General features: G+C 39.0%; 1 protein-coding gene across 2 annotated transcripts in view; it reads right to left on the reverse strand.

Moving 5' to 3' along the window:
• The window catches only part of TENM3 (teneurin transmembrane protein 3), a 974,114-nt gene that overhangs the window by 79,176 nt on the left and 868,463 nt on the right, over positions 1–26,475 (reverse strand). For both annotated transcript variants that reach the window (XM_081021657.1, XM_081021658.1), the window contains 6 exons: positions 23,799–23,921; positions 12,627–12,841; positions 7,141–7,351; positions 6,592–6,693; positions 6,220–6,414; positions 2,474–2,674 (listed from right to left, as the gene is read on the reverse strand). In XM_081021657.1, coding sequence (XP_080877783.1) covers positions 2,474–2,674; positions 6,220–6,414; positions 6,592–6,693; positions 7,141–7,351; positions 12,627–12,841; positions 23,799–23,921 — 1,047 coding nt within the window. The remainder of the gene's footprint in view (positions 1–2,473; positions 2,675–6,219; positions 6,415–6,591; positions 6,694–7,140; positions 7,352–12,626; positions 12,842–23,798; positions 23,922–26,475) is intronic.

The raw sequence follows: 26,475 nt of genomic DNA on the forward strand, positions 1-26,475 counted from the left end.
GGAAAAACATAGCTTAAGGGATATAGTTTAAGACTCTTAGAACAAAGCTGGCACAGCCATAAGATGTTTCATAAGCATATTATATGACTTCTGTCTCCTGAAAGAAAGAAACAGCAGAAAAAGCAATTCTGGAAACAAAGATCAGAAATTATTTGTGATAGATATTGAAATAGGAATGTAATAATAAAGAAGCTGAAAAGGATCCTTCCCCTGAGAAGTCATTGCTGTATCTCAAAGAGCTGTAGAACATTAAACATACTATCAAGACTTGTGACACATTTTATGCGCTAGAAGGTGTGGGAGCCAAGAGAGTTTCTCATATAATCTTTTTATATCTACTTTGAACTAAATGATGTATTTATTTATTATGAGATCTTGGATGGATTAACTTCAAAACATCCCTGCTCTAGGAGGAAAAGGTTTATTTCAGAGGCCCCACCTTTTGTCTTCCATCTAATCAATTTTTCATTAGAGTGGAGGTGTTTATCAGCTTCTAGCACACTTGCTTTAAGCAAGGTGCGTCAGTCTTTGTAATGAACTTATTAATTAGAGTTAATTTAACTGAAGAGGAATTGGAGGGCTAATTAATGGACAAACTGCTGATGAAGACAGAGGAAAACAAAGTTGATTTTAAACGCCCCCCCCCCGCTAAACCTTTGGGTGGAGCAAAACAACTTTTCCTTTTCCTCTTAGAATCTTAACAAAACAATTTTTTAATTAGGAACATGTATATACTGATTAAAGGTAAAGGGACCCCTAACCGTTAGGCCCAGTCATGGGTGACTCTGGGGTTGCGGTGCTCATCTCGCTTTATTGGCCAAGGGAGCCAGTGTACAGCTTCCGGGTCATGTGGCCAGCATGACTAAGCTGCTACTGGCGAACCAGAACTGCGCACGGAAACGCTGTTTACCTTCCCACCGGAGCGGTACCTTTTAATCTACATGAACTTTGACGTGCTTTTGAACTGCTAGGTTGGCAGGAGCAGGGACCAAGGAATGGGAGCTCACCCCGTTGTGGGGATTCGAACCGCCAACCTTCTGATCGGCAAGTCCTAGGCTCTGTGGTTTAACCCACAGCGCCACCCACGTCCCTTTTATACTGATTATCTACAGGTTATTTGAAACATTTGGAGAATAAGGAGCAAAGTAATTAATCTACGTTTCAATGGTTCTGGAGCACAATCAGCTCTCTAGCCACCCACTCACCACCACCAGCAGCCATGGAATATTGCCCTGGCTGCTCCTCCATGAGCGCCACCATTCCACGGACACTGCATCACCCTGACTTGCCAGTCTGCTGCTCTTTCCACACCATCCTACTGCAATCCTAGCCGTTCATTCTTTTCTCTTCCTCCCACCTCCACCCCCTCCCTTACCAGGCAGTGATAAGAATGGAAAAGGTCATGTTTCCTTCCATTATTATTACTTAACATGTGGAGGTTGGGCAGCCAGTGAGTGGCACAGTGATGCTCCAACCATACCCACCATGTTCAACCCCCTTCCAATGCCTCCTAAACCTGCAGGGGCCCAGAGTCATTTGGGGGGAAACAATGATGGTCAGTGAAGCTGTAGCTTCACCGCACCTGGTTATAAAAAGATGATTTAAAAGAAAAGAAAGGAATGTTGTGGTGACTAATGTCAGCCTAGTTATTCTCAGGGGTGTTGACCCTTGGCCTGTTTGCCACTGCACTGCTACCCTCAGCTTCTGTCACTCTCTGGCAGCCATGCCACCAACACTCCTGCAGCCAGGCTGTAGGGCCTACCAAAGAATAGTGCCATTGTAGGACCCTGGCAGCATTATTGTTTGGTAAACTCAGCAGCCACCATCTGGTGGGAGCATAAATGGCACTTGGATATATATATAAACTGGCTAAGCCAGAAAATAAACATTAAGCATCATAAGGTGCTACCACTGACTTACTGCGACATCACAAGGTACAATATTAATTTTGTTATTATAGTGCTGCAGGCTGGTACCTCAGCAAAAAGACTGCACTACCATCTTTCAAGTGAAGAAGAAATTTGCAGAGGTTTGTTTAATAGAAAACCTTCAAGTCTATGCAGAATGTGAGGCACTTTTGCACATGTGGTGAGGCATACATGACGTGAACTTGGCTCACTCCCGTATTAATAAATGAAATTATTTTACTGTTGATTTGTTAATTATTCTATATGATTTATGTTGCAATTGTAATGTTATTGCTACATATTGTTTGTCAGCTGCTTTGAGGCTCATGTGGGTAAAAAGCAGTGTGGAAATATATGAATGAAATGAAATGAATCAAGTCTTGGTGGTGGCAATCTGCTATCAATCTATGGCCAATTTCAGTTAAGTATTCCTACATGTTTTTTGCTTGCATTGCTTATAGCCTTTAGCTACACTGGGACCGAAATGTAATATCGTTCTAGAATATTGCCCAATATGAACAGTTAAAGCAAACAGATTTCTTTTTCTTTTTTTTTAAAGTCCTTACCATTGGAGCAGTCAGGACCAGTCCAATTAGGGTCACAAGTGCATGTGCCACTTTCTTGAAGATACGTGCCATGGCCAGAGCACTGATCTGGACACATAGTCTTCAGAATTTCACAGTTGTTACCACCCCATCCTGGATTACAATGGCACTCTCCATGGATGCACACACCATGATTTGAACAGGCTGGATCTAAACAATCAGCTGAAACGGGAAGACAGTTTTGCATCTATGAGTTCTATCGTTATTTCTCATGAATTAGGCTACAGTATAATCATTCTTACACATGAGTAAAGAAGCACAACAATTCAGTGATCTGTATAATGCTCCTATTAGGCTCTGAAAAAGAAGAGAGTACAAAGCAGAAGAAACCTTCAATTCCTCGCTATGCTCCTTTTACTTTAACTACAAGTTAACAGAACACAGCAGCAAAAATCAATAGAGGTACACGCTTTAATCATCAGAAGGTCTAGAAAAAGACCTGGCTGTAATTGTGGCAGGGGCTGCAGAACAGGGCTTACTAACACAAAATGATGATTATTTTAGCTCTCATTAAAAAAAGCAAGCTTCAAATCATAAAGGCAAGCAAACAAAACAAAATGCAACAGGCTGCCATCCTAACCCCACTGACCCACTTAATTCATGGAACTTATTTCTAAGTAGACATGGCTAGAATTGCAGCCTTAGAAGCTAGAATTCCCCTTTACATTCCCAATATATGTCCCTACATATTTTCTAATACCTGCAAGTTCCATGCCTAACTAGCCAACAAGCCAGATGCACATGGAAGGCCTGAAAGCAGCTGCCGACTGCAACTGCACTCTCCCCACTTGTGATTTTCAGCAATGGGAATTTAGAGGCAACTTGTCTCTGATAGTGGAGGAAGAACATAAACATTATGGCTAGTAGCCTTATCCTCATGAATTTTTCTAATCCTCTTTTAAAGCCATCCAAGTTGGTGACCACCACTTCTTGTGAAAGCTAATTCCATAGTTTAACTTTGTGCTGTTTCTGTTCTTAATAGTTCAACATTCAGCTACTTTGGTTATCTACAAGGTATAGTGTTCTGAGATAGGGAGATGCAAAATTTTATACACCTCTATCATGTCTTCTCTTACTATGGCTGCTTAGTTTGTTCCAAAATTTATTTATTTTTTTTTAAAGCAATTTATTGGGTTTTACAATAAAAATAAACATAATAAACAATATAACATTTATCTTAACATATTTTCACATTTTCTTTGGACTTCCTCACATCTCCCGCTCCCACTTTCATCGTTGTAACATTTTGTCAGCAATTTATCATCTTATTTAAATTCTTATATCCCTTCTATATTTCATAATCTTATAATTCTCGGAAGGAGCTAAATTTTCACAGTCTTACTTATTTTCTTAAAAACTTCTAAATTTAGTGGTGCTCAGTTATTTTAATCTAGCATCTTATTTAGCATTCACTCAAATTACAATACTTTTGTAAATAGTTCTTAAATTTCTTCCAGTCCTCCTCAATCCTCTCTTCTCCCAGGTCACGGATTCTGCCGGTCATTTCAGCCAGTTCCATGTAGTCTATCAGTTGTATCTGCCATTCTTCCAGTGTGGGTAAATCTTGAGTTTTCCAATGTTTGGCGAGAAGTATCCTTGCTGCTGTTGTTGCATACATAAAAAATGTCTGGTCCTTCTTTGCCACCCCTTGGCCGACAATACCCAAAAGGAAAGCCTCTGGTTTCTTAGTGAAGGTATATTTAAATACCTTTTTCAATTCATTATAAATCATTTCCCAGAACGCCTTCACTTTAGGGCAAGTCCACCAGAGGTGGAAGAACGTTCCCTCACACTCTCTACATTTCCAACACTTATTATCAGACAGGTGGTAAATTTTGGCAAGTTTGACTGGGGTCATATACCATCTATAAATCATTTTCATTACATTTTCTTTCAGAGCGTTACATGCAGTAAATTTCAATCCATTACTCCACAACCTCTCCCAGTCCTCAAACATGATATTATGCCCAATGTCCTGTGCCCACCTTATCATAGCCGATTTAACCATTTCATCTTGTGTATTCCATTTCAACAGCAAGTTATACATCCTTGAGAGTACCTTAATCTTTGGTTCTAGCAATTCTGTTTCCAATTTCGACTTCTCCACCTGGAACCCTAGTTTCTTATCATTTTTAAAAACTTCTTTAATCTGAGTGTAATGTAACCAATCTCGCACTTTGTCTTTCATTTTCTCCAAACTCTGCAATTTCCAATTGTCTCCATCCTTTTCTAGTATTTCCCAATATTTTGGCCATTTAGCCTCCATATTGGGTCTTTTTCGGGCCTTGGCTTCCAAAGGTGAAAGCCACCTTGGTGTTTTATTTTCCAGCAAGTCTTTATATTTTGTCCAGACATTAAACAATGATTTTCTGACAATATGGTTCTTAAAGGCCTTATTTGCTTTAACCTTGTCATACCATAAATATGCATGCCATCCAAAGGCATTGTTAAACCCTTCCAAATCTAACACATCAGTGTCTTCAAGAAGTAGCCAGTCTTTTAGCCAGCAAAACGCTGCGGCTTCATAATACAACTTTAAGTCTGGCAGGGCGAAGCCCCCTCTTTGTTTTGCATCGGTTAATATCTTAAACTTAATTCTGGGCTTTTTGCCCTGCCAGACAAACTTAGAAATGTCTCTCCAAAATTTAAACCTTGTTGAAAATAGGCCTTTCCCTGTTCTAGCACAGAGATGTGCATGTGCATACTATATACAGATTTGGTCATTAGCTAGAAAGGAAGAATACTCTTTATGAATTAATCTTCTGAGTTATACCAGGGCAGAGTGAAGATGGCTTTACTGCAATATTCAGAACAAAGGAAACAGGTTTGAAATCATCTGAAGGTAGCTACTGAAATGAATCCAAGTTAGGGGAAGTTCTGTTGCCCAAAGACCATGCATATGAATAGACTGTCTTAGTGGACTCTGCTGTTCCTGTGTTGTGACAGCTGTGTACCACCATCAGCCTGTTTAGGAAATAAATGACTTGCATACCCTCTATCTTTCTTAATTCACTTTAATGTGCTTTAGTTGACGAGATTTAATTTAGCAATTTGACTCAATAAAACGTTACACTTGTAGGGTCAATGGTCTGAAAATTTAATTCCAGAGACTTAATTGTATTACTTTGTATGTGCAGATCAATAAAATCAATCTGATTGAGAATGGAAACGTGTGGGTTTTTTTCCATCTGAAAAAAATATCAGCACAGAGGAAAGGCTATCATAGTTATTTACACCACCACAACAGAAAAATTCTGTATTGTTTTTCAACATGAAGGATTTGAATTAGCACTTTCAGGAATGTAGTTTATGTAGGAGATTTTCAGTACATGCAATTTCTTCTACTATGTGAAAATACTGAGTCTTTTGTCAAACTATCTTTTTTCTTTCCTACCTCATCTTAGCTCAGTGATGTAACAAAGAAGATCAAGCTCACAAGCTAAGAGATTAAAATGTATTTACACATTCAATAGTTAAGGAAACTAAAGTCTACAGTCCAAGAAAGATTTTCTCAATCCTATGTTTAATATGCTTGAAAGATTCTGAATGTGAATGATATGCATATAAAAGAGATGTTTTCATTAAATCTAAAATGTGCTAGCATCTGCATTTATTTGGTATTATATTTAGGGCCTAGAACATAATAGTGTAGCAAAGCACTTCTGAAGAATTACAGTCAAATCCTAAGTAAATGTTTATATATTTACCTTCCTCACAGTTTTCTCCTTTGTATCCAGAGTTGCAGGCACAAGAGCCCATGATGCAAATCCCACGACCTCCGCATTGAGGGTCAATGCACTGGGTGGTAGGCACATCACACTCTGTCCCTTTCCAGCCACTGTAGCAAAGACAGCGTCCTTTGGAGTACTGCCCATTGCCACTGCACAATACTGGGCAGGCTGCTGTGAAATAAAACATGACAGAAGACTTAACACAATTCTTTTCAATCAAGCTTTAGAAGCAGTGGAACATCTAGACAACAAGTTGTACTTCAGTTCCTTTTTCTTGCTGCTCTAGTAACTACTTGTATTTCTGTTCTGTATTTGTATTGACTTAAGAAAGGAATTCAATTTATATACCTCTTGAACAATCAGGGCCCAGAAATCCAGCAAAACAATGGCACGATCCTGATACACACTCTCCGTTTCCATGGCAATTGCGGGGGCATTCCACCACAGACTCTGAAAGGAACCGTAAGAAGAGAAATTCTGATACCCTGCAATCACAGCAGTTAGCAAAAACAGAAGAGAACTCTTATTTAAATCACTTGTAAATGATAGCAAATTAAGACACTTTTAGGAGTGTGCGTGCTTAGCTTGTTTACTGCCTTTGAGAACGTAAATAGAGCTTAATTCATTTGAATTACTTGTAGAATGTTAAAGCAGTAACATCTAACAAAATTCTATTTTAATAGAATTATTACAAGATCTTTATACTTTGATACCAGAGCATAACAACATGTCATAAATATTTTAGTACACTTCAAGTAAGTCAGATTTTGACACAACTGTGTTCCACCAAAACAGATTTTCTGCAAAATACTCAAGATTGTCCAACAAAGAAGAAAATATTAGAGAATAGTTCAGCTTGCAACTTTTGTAAACGAACACAGTGAATGCAATTCTTACCTATGACAATTGTATTAAAAGACACTTGTTCTGCATTTTTCCCATCATTATAAAAAGCCAGATGCCAGATCCCAGCATCCAAATACTGGATGAAACCTGCTTCATGAAGACTGACAGACCTTGCCTGTCTACCTGCTCTCTCTGCCTCAAGAAGGTTGCGCTGTTCCTTTGCAATCAACCGGCTACCATCCAAAAGTTCCACAAAGTCATACTGCAAGGGGAAATTGCACAAAATGTACATATTATCCATCTACGTAGTGCTGCATTGATTATAGCCTTTTAAAAGTTACTAAATTAAAGCTTCAGTGCCTGAAGTATTTTCAACAGTTAATCTTTGAAGTAGTGTAGTGTGGAACACACAGTTCCTGTGTCAGCTTCCGTAATATGCTGCTTGCATGCCAACATCCTGACCTGTATGCTACCAGGAGTACATTTTCATGGCTATACTCAGTCACCGAGACAGATGATTTTATATACTTTGCTGAAGGAAAGCCAACAAGATTAACTTTTGCACACAACTAGCAGTATAAGAATAGTCACCTAGAGGTAACCACATGATGATGGTAGCAATCAATGGCAGTCGATCCCCCTACAACTCAGTGACTCATTATTTTATTTATTTCTTCTTAAGAACATAACAGAATAGCTACAAATGGAGACACTGATAATGGAAAACACTGTATCAGCTTTAAGAGATAACATAGCTGTCAAAAGCACTATGTTTTATTAACAGCAACAAATAGGTTATCAGAGGCTTAGACAGAACAGTATTAAATATGCCCAAATTAGAGACAATCTTTAGTTGCTGTGTGCATTACTTACTATTTTACACTCCAAATTAGGAAAAACTAGGTCAAGTTCTGGTGAAAGGTAAAGGCTAATAGGGTGAACTGGGAAATCTCTTTTTAGCCTGAACCCAGCTACTATCCTCAGACTCAGCATCCTATCAGTAATGGGAATAATAATAATACTGATCTATGCTAAAGGGTTGTTGCATGGAGTTACTATACAAGAAGCACTGTGAAATCTCAAAAAGTGAGCATCAATCAATCAGCAAAATTATTATGATTTATTACTATATCCTAAGTACCTCAAATTCCCACCACTGAAGCAATCACAGCTAAAACTGATTATTTTGTACTCATCCAGTAAATACGTTGCCCAGTTCTGACCACTCTGAAGTGGTGTTGCCCATAATTTTATTTCTACACTAAATGTTTATTATGAATGTACAACCACTAAAGCAGTTCACCATGTAGGAAGGGTTGCATTGCTTGCATCCTGGCAATGCTTACGATCCCAGCAGCAGCGATGCTTACGATCACTGCTGCTTCCCTGGAGGAGGAAAAGCAAAGTGATGATGAGGTTGAGGCTGTGCAGGTGCACGGGGAAAGCTAACCTGGCAGTCCCGTTGTGCACCTGCACAGTTCCAACAGAGCTGCCCCTCCTGCTCCCCTTCTTGGCAAGCTCCACCAAGACGCTTCTGAATGAAACTGGCGCTCTTCTTTCATACTTTAGACACCACTCAATTACGTTCTATTTAAGTAAGTGTATAAAATCACTAATTCATCCAAGCCAGTTAAAAAAGCCAATTATTGTTACTTGAACTGTGACAATCATACTGTCATCTACTGATTTCAGAATCAACCTCTGAACAGCATTAAAATGAAATGCTTTGACTCTTTAATTGAATTACCGTATTTTTCGCCCTATAGGACGCACTTTTTCCCCTCCAAAATGAAGGGGAAATCTGTGTGTGTCCTATGGGGCGAATGCAGGCTTTCGCTGAAGCGTGGAGAGCGAGAGGGGTCGGTGCACACCGACCCCTCTCGCTCTCCAGGCTTCAGGAAGCTATCAGCAAGCCTGGGGAGCCTGCAGGAGTTCCCGCAGGGCTCCCTAGGCTGCGGATAGCAGCCTGCTTGCCCGGAGCGCGGGGCGCGCCGAAGCAGAGCGCCCCGTGCTTTGGGCAGATATCCGCGGCTGGGGGGGGGAATAAATTTTTTTCCCTTTATTTCCCCCCCAAAAAACTAGGTGCGTACTATGGGCCGGTGCGTCCTATAGGGCGAAAAATACGGTAATTGGATATCCTTGTTTACTCGGAAGAAACCTAGTGTTTCAAGAAGGCTGCTTTGCACGGTTTGTGTTTAATCATTGGGAAAGTCATCATTATGTCCTCCCGATATTGCCAGACTACAACTTCCAATCACAACAATACAAACACAACACGTAGGCTAATAGTAGAAAATATATAATAGAATAATGATATCATTCAAATTATAGGAGTAAGCCAATCAAAGTTCATATGTACAATATAACAGAGTGGTAGTGAGGACCGTCAAGCCATGTGTTCAAAACAGATGTCTAAGGACAATCTCACAATAGTCTTTCAAAAGTTTCAACAGAAGACATCTCAAAAGTTTCAAAAGTAAAGTCTCTCAATGGTCTTTCAAAAGTTGCAATGGAAAGACTATAATTTGAATGATATCGTTATTCTATTATATATTTTCTACTAACTATTAGCCTACGTGTTGTGTTTGTATTGTTGTGATTGGTTCTTATTGAAACACAGGGGTTTGTTTTTGGTTCATTGCTGTTCCAAGACTACAACTTCCAACATCCCTAAACCTTGGCCATGGTGGCTGCGGTTAAGGCGAGTTGTAGTCCAGTAATACCTGGAGGGCAACAAGTTGGCTGCCCCATTCAATCGTTGAATGCATCAGAAGCACCTGCTACACATTACTTTTCACCTGTTCCTCAGCAAATATATAACAGTAGTTAACTTGGGTAGTATGAGAAGTAGCCAGTATTTCAAGCGAGGGCCACAGAAACACAACCTTAACACAGAAGCAACTTGTGTAAAATTACCAAATGTTAAGCATGTGATAAAGTGCAAACTGCTCCTTTTCTTCCATACTGACAGTTGGCTTAAAAATCCTTCTCCTTAATCATAGTATTTCTTTCAAGGATCCATGCCCTGAATCCTAATTATTGTTGTTAACCAACTTTTACATGGGGAAGTTACAGTGTGAAAAGAAAGCAACTAGCCCTAGATTAAAATAAATAAATAAATCTGTAGGAATCTAAAATATTTTCCCCCAAGATTTTCACCTCCTAGGTTAAGCTCCTTATATTTGTTGGGTATACGTATATGGATCTCTCACACTTATTCATTTTTAGTTTAAGCTAACAAAGTCATTTGTTATTTCTTAAAGTCTCTTTAAATAAACTTATTGATTGGCTGGTTGCAATGAAACTGACATTTTAAGAATGTGTCACAAAAGACTTGCAGACTACCATTGATTGTTTTTGAACGGACAGCCACTATCAATTACTTCTGGTTGATTTATTTATGATACCTGAGAAAACAGAGCTGTGCAACCCAGACTGTTCTAACACAAGCAGAGAGCACAATAGGCTCTACCACATCTGGGAATAAAGTTGCAAAACTGGGGAAATGTGGCAAAGTATCATTTCTAATGATACGGTCTGAAAAGGTGCAGTAATTGCCACAAAAGGATGCTTGGAATACAAACTAATAAATAATTATTAATTTTTATTTTTTTTAAAAAAAGAAAAGCTGATTCAGCTAGGAAAAATTATAAAATAGATTAACGACATGCATTTAGTAAAAAGTGATAATGGTGTAAGACATCCAAACGCCTCACTGGTTTTTCCTCGCAGATGGATTTTCATGGCTGTAAACCAAGACAAAATCTGGACAAAAGAGTGTGAAAGTATTATGGTGCACGATGGATTCTCTTTTGGCAAGCTGAAACATTTAACCACTGATGCAGCCAATAGTCAGGAGTACTATGTGATATTAGAGGCTGATAGATAATCCAATGTGGAGTACATTCTCTAATGTGGATCTGCAGTCCTCTCTGCGGTATCAACTCCTAATTGTGGATCATGGTTTGGATCTTTAACAGAACAATTCAACATACCTTTCTCTGAGGAAGACTTTCACCACACTCTGCTTTCAAATATCCACCCATAGCCTATCCAGAGAGAAGGGATTTAAAGGTCCTGGCAAAAAAAGTCGGTGTGTTTGTGTGACCAAAAGGCCATTTAACATATTATAATAGTGGAGGGCCCAAAGAAGAGAGAAGATTGAACACTAGATTTCATCACTCTATCTTCCCTTTGGATTAGGCTCAGATCCTTCCTGAGCTGAAGCAAACTTGAAATATCAATTCTGCATTTTACTTCCTCACGCTTAGAAAATTTTGGGGTAGTCAGCTCCATAGGACGCAATGTCCTTCAGGTCCTGTACATTTACTGTCACCATGTACAGCAATGTCCAGTCCTGTCAAGAGTAGTGTGTAACAATCCTCTTATGTACCACTGTCCCTAGACTCTGCTGGGAGTGTGTCATATATCCCATGTTCCACAACATCTTTGGACACTGCTCCACACGCTCTCAGTTGCATCCTGCTAGGCTAAGAACCATGGGAGCTAACAAAGACCCTGTCTCATTACTTCAAGGGAAAGGTTATAGAGGAAAGAAAGGGCTCAGGAAAATCTGGAGGGCCTTGATTTCACACTGATTTCATGCTGTTAGCAAAGCATATGATCATCTGCTGGGTCTGGGTCAGAAACAAGTTAGACATGTGTGCCTGTATCTCGATTCTTTCATGAACCCTGGCACTTCAAGCAACTAATCTGTCATTCTGGCCCTATGTCAGTTATAAAAACCCATTTATCACCCTATAAGACAGGCTGAGGCCCATAAGTATTGAGTGCCCACACTCTTACTATCATGCCTATATCTTTTAGTGCTCCTTTAGTGCTAACACTTGTTTCGCTCCCTCTCTCCAAACAGTTTTCAAGTCCTATTTTCCTTCTCCCATGTATTCTTCATTTCTCTTACAGCAGTCTCACTTCAAAGCATGGCTCTGTCATCAACCCATATACAAAGTACTTTCCAGGAGTAGTTTCATGATCAGTAACTGGTGGCTCAATGAACTGCTTACCTTATCCTTGCCCCCCCCCCTTTAGTGACACCTCCATAGTTGCTGAGCTTGGAGCCCAGGCACTTCTGTCAGGGAACCTATCACAATTGGGTCAATGGGAACCTTGCTTCAGCATTTAACCATTAATTTATTAGCAAGGATACAGTGGCACAAGTGATTTCTTTATGTACAACCCCAGCTAAATTACAGATTTCTAACTGGGTCTACAAAGTGACCCATTTTGGGGGGGAAACCAAGCATTAAATTTCTTTTTACTGTACTTATGACACCCAATAAAAGTGATTTGAAAAGACTTCCATGTGTGGTTGAGATAAAATGTCCAAATTGCATTTTAAAAGGCTACTTATAGAATAATAGCTAGTGTCCTCATTATCAGCTTAGCACACAATATGGAATACAGGCAGTGAAACTATTCAGAAGGAATTACTGAAATCCAAAGTAATAAAGTATTTTCAAATATGCAGTTATTGTTTTTAATGAAAGCAAGATTTAGTATTTGAAAACAGCTCTTACTTGAGTATGCGAGGGTGGTAAGCCTTTTCGGCCATATACTCCAATCAATGCATCTTTCTGAAGGGAGATATTGAATTTTAGAAACTGTGGCTGATCAATGAAGACCTGTGACCTCCAGAAGATCCCAGGAGGAACCTCTTGTGTTGCTCTTCGGCCTATATCAAGTTCTCCAGAATCTATTGTATTGTTTTCTTGTGCAAATCCTCCTAATTTTCCTGAGAGATTAAAAAAATATATTAAGACATCAAATATTTGCTTTCAGTTATCCTTTAAATAAGCTGTCAAATATTGAGACTAGTTTCAACTGAAATATTACTTGAGAATCATTCAGAGAATGTTAACGATCCTAGGGAATTCACTGAAGAGCTAACAACACAAGGGCAGCTTACATAAATACCTTCAAAGTCAAAATCCCACAACTTCCCCAAGGTATATTGTTAAGGCAAGTGTTGTAGGACATACTCTCATTCTGATCACTCTTAACCTAATTATTCTGCAAAATATGTATCTTGTTAAGTAGGATTAACTCTGGTGCTTATCATTTTGTCTAAACACAACAGTATGCTTGCAAGTGAAAATTAAGATGAAATGGAGTATACAGCTTTGCAGATAAATTCTCATGTAAACAGGTAGCAAAACAATCATTGGGATTGATAAGTACAATTTTATGCTACATTAGGTAGTACGGCATTCATTTACACACTAGGAATGCTCTGTGAAGTATTCTTTCAAAGCGTATTCATTTCTGCGAAAAATAATTCAAACTCTGTCTATTTAAATTAGTTACATAACGTGCACATGCAAAGACACAAAGTCAGCCAAATTTTGGAAAAAAATGGGACTTCCTGCTTTCAATATATGACGAGATATCTCCTGAAACAACATACTTTGAGCATATGAAAATATGATTATTATGCCTCATCCTTCTATTCTAACCACAGAACATTACAATCTATAACCTACTCAAGTGAAGCATCAGTGTTAATTGTGTTATATATATATCATTCTCTAGATAGTGCATATTCCTTAAAACATTTCAATAAATTTGGTTTCTGTACAAAAATGTATTCTCTCATCATTGAAACTCCACTTTAAAATTAGCTGCCATGCAACATATGTAAAGCTTTCCCCATTCTGCAGCTGCACCTATCCTGTCAGCTATTACTAATACCTCTACTCTTTTTTTCTACCTTTAAATTGCTTAGCACAGTGCTATTGATAAATGGTGCAGGGTGCTTTCAGAAAGGTAGATAAAACAAGCTTTGAATTTTCTGCATCTCTAAATTGGGTGAAAAGCAACGTTTGAGCAAAACCTACATTTGATTTTCAAAATCCCCTCTTCTGCTTTCTGTAGTGCTTTAATAACACCAACAAGTGGTGACTTAAAAGTGCACATAGCACCACCTGTGAAAGCTATTAATGGAGCATACATATGTCAGAGGTATTGGGATAATGAAAGTATCTTTTAAAATATGTTGTGAGAACATTTCATCTTTTTTTTTTACATAATGGCATTAAAAGATGCTGTAAACATAGGACGAGATCAAATAAAGCAAAAGATGCTAGCTGCCGTGTGTTTTGAATACTGTACTTCCCGAGTTTAGATTAGGTATGAGTGTCTAAGTCTGCTCACCTCTCTTGGTGTGGCAGCATCGCTGGATGGAAGAGGCTTCACTGGGGCCCCTCTGGTGGAATTCAAATGGCAGGGCCCTTCCTGACAGGCGGAGGGGGCATATGCCCCCGCCGCTTATCAGGAGCTGGATCTTAGCCTGCACACTTCATTGGCAAATGGGGATGCAGGCTGGGATGTGGGCTGTGCCAGGAGGCGGAGCCAATGGTGGGCTTCCCTCAGATTCGTCCCCTCACCTAGGGCACAGCCTGTTTGTTCCTGCGCTAGGTTTCCCCCCATCCCACCCACCCATGGTTTATGCTGATAGGCAATGACTTTGCTGTGGCTATGGTGGTCGCTGTTCTTCCCCACCTGCCCCTCCAAACGCTGGGGTATCCCATTAAAGGGATCCGGGGGGCGTGGCCATGTCCGTGTGCCCAGGGCCGAAGGCACTCCCCCAGATGGCAGTCCCTGTGGGCGTCACTCTATTTGGTGTAAGTTTTAGGAACCCCCACCTGGATTGACCACACGTTACTTCCGGCCGGCGGGCTGGAAGTATTTAGACTGCCCCATGCCCAAGCCAAACCTCCTTCATCTGTATTCAATAAAGTTGTGGCCTGTTTTTACCCAAAACCCAGTCTGATTAGTCTCTTATTTATATGGGTTCAACTGAAGTATCAAAATGCTGACTCAGAGGCCAGACAAAATATCTGGATAGATTATGTACACTTGTCGAAGAATTTTATCAGAAATCTGCATATTGAAGAGGCATTTTTCTCTCTCTTCAATTTGATACAGGACAAAAATAAAAACCAGTTTTGCAATTTTCACAGGAAACAAGTTGAGGGCGGACTCTCATAAATGATACAGCTGGAACTGAAGATGGACTAGTCCAAAGTGCCATACTAAATAATACCCATTCCCTGTGGGATTGCAGCAGTGGATGCGACTTAGCATGGCCGTGGCAGGGGCAGCGACTCTCCCTCAGCTTCAGCATGATGGGAGGGGGTGTTTTCTGTTTCTTGCATTGCACTGAGTGCTGGAAAACACTCACAAGGCTGCAGGAGTCAATTAGTAACATGCAGCAGGCAGCATTGGGTTGGATCCTTAGTTCAGGTGGTGGTGGGCCCACACCCTGCGGCAAAGGGGTATTCTTTTAAATCACTTGTAGTATTGCTGGATACCAATACTGTCTCACATTCTTTCAAAACGGTACATATAAAAAAGAGAGAAAACAACAATAAATGAATCAGTTGCTCTTTTGTTTCTAGTGCATGTCTCTTCTCTTTGTAGATGTTTTGTCAGTCCAGCTGAAGCTTGCTAGTGTAGTCCACTGAAGTGTGCCTGTAGTCCTTTCATTGTTTTAAGTGTTAAGTAATACACACTGATAAAACTATTGCCTACACATATGGGTCTTGAACTGACTGTGACTATTTGAGCAGAGATTTTGAGGTCATACTGGAAAGGTCAATTAAACCATGAAGTTAGTGCGCTGCAAAAATGGAAAATATATGTGCATTATTAAGGTACACGGACTGGTGCTGTACAGGAGTGGGTAGCTAAAGCACCAGGGAGGATGAATAATGTGCTTTTTCATAAAAGGTTTAAAATTGCTTGTGGGGGGCAAGGACAGAGAAAAGAGGAAAAAAATAGACTTAAAAAAACTGCAGAGAAAATGAATAGTTGGGACATCAGAAACCCGTAAAGTAGGAAAACATAGGTTCTTCAACCAAAATTGACAGGCAGCAGCTTTACTATACACAAAAGTTCTACAACAAAGGGTGCTATAGACAAAACAGCTGAACAGAAGGTTTCTGCACAAATTAAGCTGTTTAAAGTCCCCTCCAGACCTTTGTGCTAAGCATGTGAAGGTCAGGAAGTGGAAGGAAATCTGGCCTGCAGGGCGCATTGGAACCAGGGATCGTCCAAAACTCATTTAGTCTTCCCATGATCAGATGAAAACCAACAAAGGAGCTCACATTTTGGGTTAATGCTGATGATAAAGTGGGGACAGTGGGAGAAGAAGGAACATGTGATCTGACAGTCTAGATATTTTTATACACTAGGCTAATTTCATGTAGAAGGGATCTGCAATAATTTCATTTTGTGCTTTAAAGTGTGTTGTCATAAAATGCAAAACAAAATATTGGTGCTAGACTTCCTGATAAGCAAAATCTTGTCCGCTAACCCATATGGAAAGTACAGCCAGTAACAACTACTCTAGGTATTTGTATTAACATTTCTATATGATTGTTAAAAACAAATTGTTTAAATGGCTGTATTTTCAAATTCTCCTCAGCCCATATTTCACTGCTCCATAATTTTATTAAGAAACACACACACAGCATACATACATAAATCTGTACTTTACTGTATTTAAATATTTACTTAACAACATGATTTTTTTCTCTCTTAAGGATGTACAAAATCAAGACACAACTATGACAATGTTTATTTAGCAAATAGATAGGCTAAAGTTTAAACAAATCAATAAAAGTAATTATTAATTTAATTTAATAATACAAAATGAATTTGGTATAATTTACCAAGACATTAAAAGATTAACAGTGCCTGCTGCAGAGCATAGTTTAATATAATTTCAAGCTTTCAGTGATCATGGGAAGCTTTAAAGGGTATCAAGGAGTAAGATTAAATTTATAGCCAATCAATAGCACACCATCCAATTGCATAACATAACCTTGGAATCATACCACCAGCTGTGAGATAGCTGAGACAATTCTTTCAAAAACAACTAGCATCATTTCCTAGCACATTTGGTTAGAGTAACGGCAACTCAAAATAGTTAAAAACAAGAAAGGTTCTTGTATAAAAATCAATAAACAATCTCATCAGGAGATCATTTAATCAGAATGAAGTATTTCAAACAATATATAAAATATTTTAAATAGCGTGGCATGGCATTTTTAATCTCGTCTTTTGCTATTTTTCAATGTCTTAAGGTATACAACTTGAGCAAATGATCCTTGAGTACATCAAACGACAAATAAATTATTTACATGAAGATTATGCTAATCAGCATTTTATTTTTAATATAAAAGAGTAGATGAAGAAAAATCATCATCTAGAACAGAATAAGCTTGGCTTTTCTCAAACTATTTTCTTACTTGTAATCAATATTTTAAATTAACCCACTGACGTTTACAGGGATATTTATTTGAGAACCTAATTTACTTTTCAAACATTTATTGAAATTTCTCAAACTCCCATGGAAGCATGCACAGTAAATGCAACATTAGCTAGCAGAGTTCACCCTCTAAGTGAGAGAGAGCTCAATTACACTGTACCTTGTTAAATAGATGGTCTGTTTTTCACAGTGTAATTACTCACATAGGGAAAGTCACAAAATAATTAGGGAGGAATGTTTAGACAATGTGTAATTCTTTTACGTGTAAGAATTTTTGACATGCAGCACTTATTAAGTAATTACTAGGATTGATTTCTGCATCAGCACTAATCTTTATTTGGTAGCAGCTTGAAAGTCTGTTTGTAAACATATGAAACAAGTTGGCTTATATTGTACTGTACTGATTGATGCAATGATCACTACAGACTGAACTAAGCCAGTCTTAAATCAGATTGCATGTTTAAGCTACCTAAACCATCCTAAATAGACTTTTCCCTGTATCACACTTCCAATGCGCTTTATATCTGAACATTTAGTAGCGTCAGAGTAAACACTGCAGATGTGTCCATATCTTAAAAGCTCAATCTTAAGGTACTTTCAAGGATGTATAACTTGCTGTTAAAATGGAATACACAAGATGAAATGGTTAAATCGGCTATGATAAGGTGGGCGCAGGACATTGGGTATAATATCATGTTTGAGGACTGGGAAAGGTTGTGGAGCACTGGGTTGAACTTTACTGCATGCAATGCTTTGAAAGAAAATGTAATGAAAATGATATATAGATGGTATATGACCCCAGTCAAACTTGCAAAAATATACCACCTGTCTGATAATAAGTGTTGGAAATGTAAAGAGACTGAAGGAACATTCTTCCACCTCTGGTGGACCTGCCCTAAAGTGAAGGCGTTCTGGGAAATGATTTATAATGAACTGAAAAAGGTATTTAAGTATACCTTCACAAAGAAACCAGAGGCTTTTCTTTTGGGTATTGCCGGCCAAGGGGTGGTAAAGAAGGACTTGACATTTTTTATGTATGCAACAACAGCAGCAAGGATACTTCTTGCAAAGCACTGGAAAGCTCAAGATCTACCCACACTGGAAGAATGGCAGATGCAACTGATAGACTATATGGAATTGGCCGAGATGACCGGCAGAATCCGTGACCTGGGAGAGGAGAAGATGGAGGAGGACTGGAAGAAATTCAAGATTTACTTACAAAAACATTGTAATTTGAGTGAATGTTAAACAGGATGCTAGATCATAAATAATTGAGTACCACTAAATTAGATGATTTAAGATAATAAGTGAGATTGAGAAAATATAAACTTCTTTGAGAATTACAAGAGTATAAATACACAGATGGGACATAAGAATGCAAACAAGATAATAAATTGCTGGCAAAAAGTTACAACGATGAAAGTGGGAGCGGGAGATGTGAGGAAGTCCAAAGAAAATGTGAAACTATGTTAAGACATTTGTTATATTGTTTATTACATCTATTTCTATTTTAAACCCTAATAAATATTTTTTTAAAAAAAATAAAAGCTCAATCTTAAACATGCCTTCTCAGAAGTAAGTTCTATTGAATTCATTAGGGCTTACTTCCAGGTAAGTGGGGTTAGGATTGTTGCCTTAGTCCCTTTCCATTTATTTACACATATAATGTATGCCTGGGCATACATCGTTCCATTCAATTCACTTCTCATTTTGTTTCAAAATAAAGACTGTATAGTTTTCCTGTTGTACAATGCAGAACATTCAGAGCAGAACTAAAAGTTACAAAGAACAAAACTCTGCTGAAAATGGCAGCCCCATGCCAAACGCTCCCGATTCAACTTAACTCTAATATATAACGTCACTGCAATGTGTCTTTTCCTACTCCTGCCAGCCAACATAAAGCACTGAAATTGAGGGAATCCAACAGTATCAGAACATGAGGAAAGCTGAATTAAGCATTATGGAGCGTGAGCTTGCCCTTGTTGGCAACAGTCCTGTTTCCATTAAACATGCCATTCTATCTCCCAGTTGCTAGAAAAAAAATAATGATGGCAGAAGTCAGCCATTTCCCCATACTTCTTACACAACGTAGACCAGGCATTCTATGATTCTATTATTCACCCACTAGCAGTTGGGCAACAGTTGACTTGGATATATTAGATCCCACCATGGCCAATATGTGTATGTCCAGCTATCAGCTGAGCCCTTTCAGCCTTATTCCCAACAACTTTCTAGTCATCACATCACAGCCATGTGCCTCCCATTATGTAACCATACCTTCCACCACAGATGTGGCAGAACTGTCTCCTACCTCAAGACATATGAATATGACTGACAGCAGTAACGGCTATTTCTGTAGGGTATGGGATGGTCATATCTGGCAAGCTCCCAGTGCCCTTCCCTGCTCAGTAACCTGCATGCCTTTTATTGGGTGGGCCACAGCGTATACTTGTCATGGACCGGCTGGATGCAGAGGAGTGGGGGAAGGCACCAGCTGGGGAAACCCCAGAACATGTGGAGAAATGACGAGGGAGGAGCAATGAAAGAAAAGACGGTGGAGCCTTAGGCTGCTGGGGAAGAAAGCAGTGGGACCTTCAGTCCTCACAACAGCCTCATTGGGGCAAGACCTACTGGGAAGGGTTGCTGTGATCACTAAGACTGAGCTATTTTTTTCTTTGAAAAAGCACCTGACATCAGGTGCTCTATTGCTGACTTATGCCTGACTCCAGCTCCTGAATACTATTACTAGTATTGGAGCTGGAGCACAGAGCAAAGCATTAGGCAGCAGCAGGAGGGAGAGTATTTCCCTGACTGGGATGGACAATGCTCTGGCTGGCATCACTGGTGTTGGGTGACTGCACGACTGGCCCATGGGCGAATTTTGCTGCTGGTCTTAGAATAATAGAATCTGAAGGACCCCAAGGATCATCAGGTCCAACCACCTGCAATGCAGGCATCTCAGCTAAAGCATCCATGCTAGATGGCCATCCAACCTTTGCTTAAAGACCTCCAAGGAAGGAGAGTCCACCACCTCCTGAGGGAGACTCTTCCACTATCAAGTAGCTCTTACTGTCAGAAAGTTTTTCCATTTGTTTAGTCAGAATCTCCTTTATTGTAACTTGAAGCCATTGGTTTGAGTCCTACCTTCCAGAGCAGGAGAAAACAAGCTTGCTCCATCTTCTCTGTGACAGCCCTTTAGATATTTAAAGATGCCTATCATATTTCCTCTCAGTCTCCTCTTTTCCAGGCTAAACATACCTAACTCCTTCAATCGTTCTCATAAGGCTTGGCTTCTAGACCCTTTATCATCTCAGTTGCCCTCCTCTGTACACGCTCCAGCTTGTCAACATCCTTCTTAAATGGTGGTGCCCAGAACTGGACACAGTATTCCAGGTGTGGTCTGACCAAGGCAGAACAGAGTGGGACTATTATTTCCCTTTATCTGGACACTTTACTTCTGTTGATGCAGCCTAGAATAGTGTTAGCTTTTTTTTTGCTTATGGTCCACCAAGACCCCTAGATCCTTTTCAAATGTTCTGCTAGTAAGCCAGATGTCCCCCATCCTATATTTGTGCATCTGATTCTTCATGCCTAAGTGCAGAAACTTACATTTGTCCCTATTGAAATTCTTGTTAGTTTGCGCCCAGTTCTCCAAATGCTAAGGTCATTTCAATTTTGATTCTGTCTTCTGTGGCATTAGCTACCTCTCCCAGTTTCATATCATCTGCAAATTTGATGAGCATCCCCTCAATTACTTCATCCAAGTCATTTATAAAGATGTGGAACAACAATGGGACCAGGACAGTACCCTGTGGCACCCCACTTGTCACTTTTTTCCAGGATGATGAGAAACCATTAATTGGGTTTGGTCTTGCTGGAGGACAATGAAACCCACCAATCAGTTATTGAGCCGTGAGGGTGACTGAATGATTGAGGGGATGAGACAACTTTCTAAATGGTGGGGAAGAGAGGGGGATAATGCCATGAGCCTTTTCTCACATGGCATCGATGGGGGCAGAGCATCTTTCCCTCCACCAACTGTCTGTTGCTCAAAGGTCCACAACAATCTAAATTGCAAAAATCCCAAAATATAACATCATTATACTTCCTTTTCCTTTCGCTGTAACTTGTAGCAGTGTTCCAGTATTGAATGTCATGAAATGTTAACTATCTTGTAGCAAAAACTAGTTATCTGAACAGAATGTACTAGAAATCATCAATTATAATGATCTGATTCTTTATCTTTTTTTAATACCAATACATTAGCAGTTTCAAGAACACATTTCTTTCTCACTCTATTTGTCACAAATTCCATGAAATTGTCAATAATAGTGAGAATAAAGTTTTATATAGAAGTTTGCATTCATTAGTCATAGCTGAAGAATGTCGCAGGCGCAGCTGCTGCTATAGTGTATATATATTCATTAAATGCACAATAGATTCTCCCCTAGTTCTTTACTTTAAGTAGGAAGCCGCCCACATAAGGATAGAGATAATGGATACCAAAGTACAATGCACAGATTTGAGGCAAAAAGGAATGAGAGGAGGGATAAAGGAGCATTCTTCTTAGGCAAGATGTCTAAAAAATGGCAGAAATGGGAAATTGAGTCATATCATTTCTATAATTTGGAACTGTGATGGGCAGAAAAGTGAACAGAAAAGGCTTCTTCTATCTTCCTCCACAGTGACAGAGGTCACCTGTACACTGTGAATGGGAAAACAGATTTAAAGAAAATAGTGCAGTAAATACAGTATTCATCAACCATTTAAATAAGGTTTTCCATTTAAAAACTATTGATCTGTTAGCCAAAAGGGCATGGACTCTTTGAAGTTTTAGAGAAACTTAAAGGGCAACATCAGGGAAAGTCAATAAAATATAATCCCTTTATGTGATTTGTGTTTTAAAAGCTCCTACAACGAAATTAATATAGTGTTTGACTTTTATATATTACCTGGCAGAGGCAGATGCAATATGAAATCCTAATACAACTTTCAAAAAAGATAAACACATTGCACATGATCTGGTAGATTTCAATAGGAGGGATCTTCAATATAACACAAGGAAAGCCTTAAGCACTTTCAAAGAAAGGCAAAACAGGCCACACACAACAAACACATACAACAATTTAGCCATTCTAGTTTCTTTGTCGCCTATGTAATAATTTACAGTCCGCAGGTGCTCAAGAGCTTTTTTCAGGGACTGGGTTTGCTCCCAGAATTGACCCTGTTGGGAATTATCAGCCAGCAATCAGGTTGGCTGATTCAGGATACATACCCAATGCCCATGCCAAAGCCATTTTTCACCCGTAATCAATAAAGCAATCATGTTTCACTGTAAAGTTAATTCCACCTCCACTGATGAACATCAAAGCCCCGTCCCAAAGTGACTATTGCATCCATTTTATGGGTGTTGTCCCACAATGTAATATCATGGGATGGGAAGATATCTCTTGTGGCTGCTGTAGCTCCAGATGAGTCAGCAGTAGTAAATGGCCTAGGCCCTAGAGGGAACAGCAGATCTGGGAGTAGTCACAAGACCATCTGTAAGGAAAGTAGATGATAACACCTGCCACAGCCAGACTATATAACACATGTGTTGGCCTGTGAGGTGATTTCGAGTGGGAAATATCCCTTGGCCTTGCCTTAGACAGCAGATCACTGCCAGTGGGGGAGACCTCTTTGAGGTAACATCAGTTGTAGTTGCTGCTAATGAATGCAAGGCTGCTAATGGGTAGGGTTCCCCGCCCCCCCCCCAAAATCAATTGCTACGGGCAGATCACTGCCTGATGTGGTTGAGGTTTGCTGGAACTCATGATCTCTACAGGGTAAGAACCCAATTAAAATGTTCCCTGCTTGGAGACTTCTGGATCTAGAAGGATTCCTGAATGCTATGGATTCCTTGATCTGTGGAATGGGGAGGTGACTCAGGCAGTTGACACAATCACTATGAGGTATTTTCTCCTACTGTTTTTGAAAGACGAAGAGCAATGAAGTGCTCTGATAGGCAGAGTGATGGTGGAGAAAGACGTGGGATGAATCTGAATCTGTTAAGAGCCCATATTAACACTGGCTTGGTGGCAGTGAAGGCAGCAAAGAGATCGCATAGTGTGGTGTCATCAAATGGAACCATATTCCATGTAGTAAAGCGGTTTTTACATTCTGGACCTCATAGTAAGTATGTGTACACAGTAGACGACTGGCCTATGCAAGCTTACCAACTTTTAACTTCTTCACAGCTATTAAAGATGCAAAGCCCTGCATCACATGCGACTTGGCAGTTCTCTGTTTTCTTCCTTTTAAAATTGACACTGAAATTTCAATAAATGAGGGGGACGGAACAATTGTGAAATGAGAGAGAACCTTAATAACATTGATATATTTAAAAGGCAAGCTAAACAGAAGTAAGATGCTCTCTTACCATTTTCACCAGAAGGCAATGACACAGTGTGTGTTGGCACAGTATCAGAATTCACTTTTCCATTTTCAAATGTGTCATTTTCAGTCTGCTGTAACTGCCAGTTGAGGCCAAATAGATGCATTGCTGGGGACAAAGAAAACATATCATTTAATAATTCATGAGAGATAAGAAACAATCCACAATAAACCAGTAGTGAAGTTTGCCTTTTACAAAGAACATCTGAGTTTTGTATTTTTAGACATAGTAACAGGCATGTTCGTTCACATAAGCATTTAATTTGTTCAGAATTTGTTTTTGGTTTACGTAATATTGTAATTACTGAATCTACTTCAAAGACGCAAAGCAGTTTTAGCAAGAATAAATAGTTCTGGTCGCCAAAAATAATGCAGGTCACCACCATGGCACAATTCTCAGTCACTTCTTACTATAGCATAATTCCCACATCACTCTCCATATTTCCCTTACCTTCCCAGAGCAACTCACTTCATCTTAAAACAAATGGTTTCCTGGAAGTGTTGAGACAGTGCCTTTACTCTCCAGATTACTAGTAGTTACCTGGAGATTCTTCGTGCATTGCCTCACTGAACTGCTTCTGAAATAACAGCCTTGTTGATTTGACAGAGCGGATGGTTCTCTGTTTTGCCATGCTGTGCTGTGGCAGTTTTACAGCGATGAAACATAGCAAGACAGGAAGCATTGCCTAATTATTATCCCACCCAATCCCCGGTGAGTATTTTTGTTCTGTTTCAAGCAATCAAAGGCATGTGCTTTTCAAGGGTGTTAAAGTCGTCGTGAAACTCTGTCTCCCTTTCAGCTCCATCCTAATTAATATCACTAGCCTGGTTGATGGCACTGGTAATAACTATGAACAATACACACAGATAATTTCATTGTTTCCCACTTTTCTGTTGCTCTCATAACCAGAAAGTTGAAATTTTCTCTAAGGTACATAAAGAAGTATTTGTTTCAGATCTTTGATTTTAAGATCTATTTCCTTTTCTACATCTTAATAATTACTTATTCCCAATACCACTCTTCCTGTCTAAACATCATATCTGGAACACTGCCAGATTTACCCATATTATGAATATCCTGCACATGAAATTCCTTTTCATGACTTGCCTACTGCTTATGTTTTATTGTTGCCTTAGTTTACTATGAGTATGCAGAATCCCCAAGGCCAATGTACTGTCAGTTACACTGTCTCAATATCATGGTTTCAATAGGGAAAAAACACAAAGACTGATTCCCACTTGGGCATGTGTGTTCTAAATATTCATTACTTAGAATGTTTCAACTAGTCTGATTTAATACTTAGCAATGTCGATTACTGTGAATGTCAGAAATCTGAAGCTGCGGATATAGTTTTTAACATTCTTCCAGTATATGTTGACAACTACCAGTGAATATTAACAATCACCGCTGAAGAGTTATCATCATTTGCTGATGAAGTTTGACAATCTCCAGGGTCTGATGTTTACAGTAGCATCTCCATTCACTCCTATATTTATTGCTTTAATTTCCGAGAGAGAAAATTAATTAAAAGACCTTGCTTTCTTCACAGCTTCTGCCTCGGTCACTTTATAAGATAAAAATAGATAAAAATAAAGATAAAAATAAGATAAAAATAAAAATGTCGTTTTCTGGCTATCTTTGCCTGTTAGTAAAGATGGTGCATATATACTCATCACATTCTTTTTTTATTTCGTCTGTTTTATACCTCTTGCCTCTGAAAGCTCATGCCATATTATGACAGTTAGCCTTTATAGTATTATAGTTTGTTTTTCTTTTTGCTGTTACAGTTAGCATCACTCTTCTGGAATTTTAACATGTCATGATAATGTGTGGATTCAACTACTAGGGGGGGAAAGGACTACAGAAGCTGAGATGTTTGTTAGATATAACTAATGTAGTGTGCTTCAAATTTATCTTCTGAAAGCAAAAATGTACCCATCAAATCTAGCTGCACAATGAATGCAGTTCATGCTCTCATGAAAACATTCCTAGCCTTTCTAATACTGCAACCATATCTCTTGTCATTGGATGGCTGAAAGCATAATATATTCTTGTGAGTGGATTAGATCAATCCATTAATTTTGAGTTTTATCAATGGAAGATCTAATATTGATTGTATAGTTTCCATTTCTGTTTTAATACTACAATCTACAAAAATATGTCAAGATGATGTTGTGGATTAATTTTCTGAAACTTGCTATTTACCCAAAAAAAGGTTAGAGAATATCTTAACAAATATTTTTCATTTTTCATTTCACAGTTGTTTAGCAACTGTTAAAAGAGGAGTTTCTAGACTTGCTTTTAGTTCACCAAGCAGGCATATAAGGCACTTGTCTAAAAATTGCAATGGTTATTTCCCATGTTACATTAATCTGGATAAAATGTTAATCAGTGCCATCACGTATGTACTCAGCATCCAGTCTAGATTGAAGGAGAGTGTTTTGGAAGGGATAGGGAAACAGCTTTTGTATATTTTCTGTCCACAATGCAGTAGTTATTCCCTACGGGTTCTTTTAAATAAATACTTTCACCCTCCACAATGTTTGAACACATTCATCTTCTAATACACCAAACCTCAGTTTTATAAGTTTTATTTGAAGTGGCTATAGGAAAATAAAAGGGATATTGGAGAATGAATAAGAGAAAAACATCTACAAGGCAA

The sequence above is a fragment of the Podarcis pityusensis genome (assembly GCF_964106645.2).
Source record: "Podarcis pityusensis genome assembly, chromosome: 9".
NCBI classification, from domain to species: domain Eukaryota; kingdom Metazoa; phylum Chordata; class Lepidosauria; order Squamata; family Lacertidae; genus Podarcis; species Podarcis pityusensis.